Source organism: Mastomys coucha, unplaced genomic scaffold, assembly GCF_008632895.1.
Source record: "Mastomys coucha isolate ucsf_1 unplaced genomic scaffold, UCSF_Mcou_1 pScaffold6, whole genome shotgun sequence".
Classification (NCBI taxonomy): domain Eukaryota; kingdom Metazoa; phylum Chordata; class Mammalia; order Rodentia; family Muridae; genus Mastomys; species Mastomys coucha.
The window spans coordinates 125,532,583-125,536,635 of record NW_022196912.1 but is presented as its reverse complement, the minus strand read 5'-3'; the positions used below and the strand labels follow the sequence as shown (position 1 = coordinate 125,536,635).

Genomic DNA, 4,053 nt, shown 5'->3' with positions numbered 1-4,053 from the left:
GTGACGTGGATCTGCATAGGCCTGGCAAGGCCCATCATAAGCAGGACACAGGGCAACATCAGCTTCTTGCTACAGACAAACTACTGCAGACATCAGCGTAGATGAGAGAGGGACATCAGTCCTATGACTGTGCCTCGCTGTCCCTGGGCAGCTGGTGAGGCAGCACCTGGTATCAGGGAGCACATGGCAGAGGGCACTGCTTACCTCATGGTAAGGGGACAGCTCGGGAAGGGGCTGGACTCCTAGCCGAGTCCAGGGAACGCCCTATGGCCTACTATCCCCATGTAGGCTCCAGTAGGTGCCCCAACCTCCCCACAGAGCCGTCATCTGGAACCTAAGCCTTCAACATCCAAGCCTTCGGAAGACATTCAAGACCTGAACCATAATGGTGACCACGAGCCCACAATCACCACACACATTTCCGTGTTCTCTCTATTTCAGAGGCACCTTTAACCATGGTGACGATGACTGCTAATGCATGCCTCACTGTAAAATGATGACGTCATTCTGATCATCGATCAGTCTTTCACACAAAGCTGCCGCACCTGCTGTTTGCCTTACTGTGGTCAGGGCTGGGGACCCCACCACACCACCAGAGCCAGCTCAAGGCTTACTCCTGACCTGCAGTGGTTTAAATTCTTGTAGTGAAACTTTATTCACATTTTTACATTGCTATATTCTGAATTGGTATAACTCAAAATACAGACAATAAGCATACACACAGTATACTGATGAGCCCGAGCCAGTTGGGCAAGCACTGTCAGGAAGGGTCTGCACGCAGCCCAGGGACTTGTGCTCACTTAGTTCCCAGGGCCTTGTAAGTGGAGACTGGTGCTGTGGGTCAGATCCGGGTGGGCTCCTCCTAACTGCTTGTCTTCTTTTGCTTCTGCTTCAGCTTGCTCCACATCCTTTCCAGGGCCACCTTCCCCATGAAGAAAGTGATGGCAAAATTACGCTTGTACCAGTCTCTACAGAGAAAGAGAGGGCTCCAGTCAACTGCAATGTCAGGCCCCAGACAACAGCTCCCCTGGAGGTGCCATGGTCACCTCCCTACTTCCACCCCAGCAGGCCAAATACATACACACCCAGTTTCTCTACGCACAGAGAACTCTAACCTGCCCCTGGCCTTTACTGCCAGAGTCCTAGGATCCTCTGTGAACCCAGCAGCATCCCTAGACGGGCAGTGATGAGTATCCATGGAACAGCCTGTCTGTCAGGCTTTCTAGGGCCTGGGTGGGAGGGTATCCTGCTTCGGTCTAATCTGTACTCCACAGAAGGAAGCTGAATGTCACAAAGCTCTAAATCCCTTCCCCTGGGTGACAGGTCTCTGATTCCCTCATACACACCCTGGCAGAATCTGTACAGAGATAATACATGGGCTGCTGCCTACAAGTCATCAATGAAAGCCCGCCCACTGGTGGCAGCCCCGAGCCTAGTGGTGAGGTGAAGTCTGGAGGGCTTACTGCATGGAGGAAAGGTGTCTCAGATCCTGGGTGCAAGCCCCTGCTGCCCCAAAGCCACCAGCCATTCCAGGCCCTGAGCTACGGGGCACTTCTGCCAGGGCTGGATCCACTGACTCCTTGGATCTCAGCACAGAAGGTAAGAGAGGAGCCAGAGCCCTAAGGAGGTGACAGCACAAGTCAGCCACAGTGTAGGTCCACAAGCTCCATCCACCTTCCTAACAACTTTACAACTCACTAGCTGAGACAACCCCAATTGGTAAGAGGAACCCTAAACCACACTGCTCTTGTGAAGCGGACGGTCTGATCTGGACATTCAGGCAGAGAAGCCAGCAAAGCCTCCCTGTTTCCGAGCGGAGGCAGCTTCCGGAGAGCACTGCACACACAGAGCCTGCAGGGGGCAGGCAGTTTCCGGAGAGCACTGCACACACACATACAGAGCCTGCAGGGGGCAGCCGTGCATTGTGTCCATGAGCTCACGTGGCTGAGCACCTAACTGGGTCGAAGCAATACAACACAGACTCCGCTAGCTCCCTTCAAAGCTCATCCAGCTTCCAATGCTGCCCACATTCTCTGAGGCCTTTCCACTCTGGCCACACCCAGCCCTGACACTGCTACATTTTAATGCAAATCTCAAGTTGCATCTTGACTGCTTTACCAGATATAACAAAAAACTAAAATCTTTTTTTTAAAAAAAAAGAGAGATTTATCAGGCCAAGCATATGGTGGCCTACACTTCTAATCTCAGCACTTGGGAAGTGAAATTAGGCAGAACCTCTATGAGTTTGAGGCTAGCCTGGTCTACACAGTGAATTCCAGAACATTCAGAACCACATAGTGAGATCCTTTCTCAAAAACAAACAAACAAAAAAACACAAACAAACACCAAGAGAGGGTTTCCAGAGGGAAAACCGGAAAAGGGGATAACATCTGAAATGTAAATAAATAAAATATCCAATAAAAAACAAAAAACAAAAACCAACCAGCCACAGTAACAAAGAAGAGCCAATCACGGTAACACCTGCCTGTTGTTTTTCTATTGCTCCTGAGACAGAGCCCTTGCTTACATAGCAACTTTCAAGCCAATCAGGCCTACATATGAGGCCGTGTCTCAAAATTAAGTTAAAAAACAAAAAGACAAAACAAAAAAGACAAAAACAAACCCCAATATTCTGACAGGATGATCAGCTGACCCATTAGACATCTGTCCCAAGCGCTCAGGACTGGGCACTCTGTAGAATGACTCCCAGTGCTTTGACTGAGCTGACATCTTCAGGTCTCATGCCTGCCCCACATATCCACAGCCCTTACTCTGCCTTTGAGCTGGTGCTTAGACTTGGAAGGCCAACCACACTTCAGCCCCATGCCTCATGAGAACAGTTGCAGGCATGGGCACACACAGGGCAGCCCTAATGAGTGAGATGTGAACATACTTAGGACTCAGGTGTGGCACCCTCGTCTGCAACCATCCAATCCCCACAGCTTTTGCTGACCGGTGGTTTTAGCAGCCAGGGATGATGAGGGATGACGAGTGTCTAGACCTGTGTGGCCACCAGGGAAATGCTTACATCACTATTTCTGAGTGTTCTGTTTGTTTTGTTTTCCAAGATAGAGTTTCTCAGGGCAGCGCTGACTGTTCTGGAATTCACTCTGTAGACCAGGCTGGCTTCAAACTCACAGAGATCACCTGCCTCTGCCTCCTGAGTGATCGAACTGAAGGTGTGTGCCACCACCAGCAAGACTGAGTGTCCTTTTGTGTGATCACCTCTGAATACTGTTGGCACAGGGGCAGGGAAGCTCTTCCACATGAGCCATACATAACCAGAAGAGATGCAGAAGCTTTCGTGAGTGCTCATGCGGACGAGCGCACGTGTGCAGTGATGTTTTGTAATCTTCTGTGTGTACTGCTTGGGAGGGTAACTCAGCCTGCATTTCAGGCTCCTTGCTGGTCCCTGTATGGCTCTCCTGTGGCCCTGATCTCTACTGACCAAGGGTCCTGACTGACCACATATTTCCAAGGAAAGATACTTAAGGGATGTTGTCAGGACCTACTCGCTGATATAAGTCCCAGAGGTGCTGTGGGTACCGTGCACATATACTGAAGCTGGCAAGTTTAGTTAAAACTGCAAAAAGTGTAACCTTACAAAATCATGTAGGCTGGAGAGGTGGCTCAGCAGGTAAAAACACTGACTGCTCTTCTAAAGGTCCTGAGTTCAAATTCCAGCAACCACATGGTGGCTCACAACCATCTGTAATGAGCTCTGACACCCTCTTCTGGTACGTCTGAAGACAGCTACGGTGTACTTATTTATAATAATAAATAAATCTTTGGGCTGGAGTGAACAGAGGTCCTAAAAGTCAATTCCCAACAACCAAATGAAGGCTCACAACTATCTCTACAACTACAATGTGTACTCATATACATAAAATAAATAAATAAATCTTTAAAAAAAAATGCAACTTCCACCTTCACTGAAAACATCAAAGCTATTAAAAAAAAAACCCAGATGTGCTAGGTGAACCATACAGATGTGGATGTGCTAGGGGAACCGCACAGATGTGGATGTGCTAGGGGAACCGCACAGATGTGGAT

At 49.2% G+C, this 4,053-nt stretch overlaps 1 protein-coding gene across 1 annotated transcript in view; it reads right to left on the bottom strand.

Moving 5' to 3' along the window:
• Positions 1-623: 623 nt before the first annotated feature.
• LOC116080757 (cytochrome c oxidase assembly factor 8) overlaps positions 624-4,053 on the bottom strand; it is a 24,455-nt gene continuing 21,025 nt past the window's right edge. Inside the window, exon 5 of the mRNA XM_031357301.1 lies at positions 624-968. Within this exon, the coding sequence (XP_031213161.1) occupies positions 863-968 (106 nt within the window). The 3' untranslated portion in view covers positions 624-862. The remainder of the gene's footprint in view (positions 969-4,053) is intronic.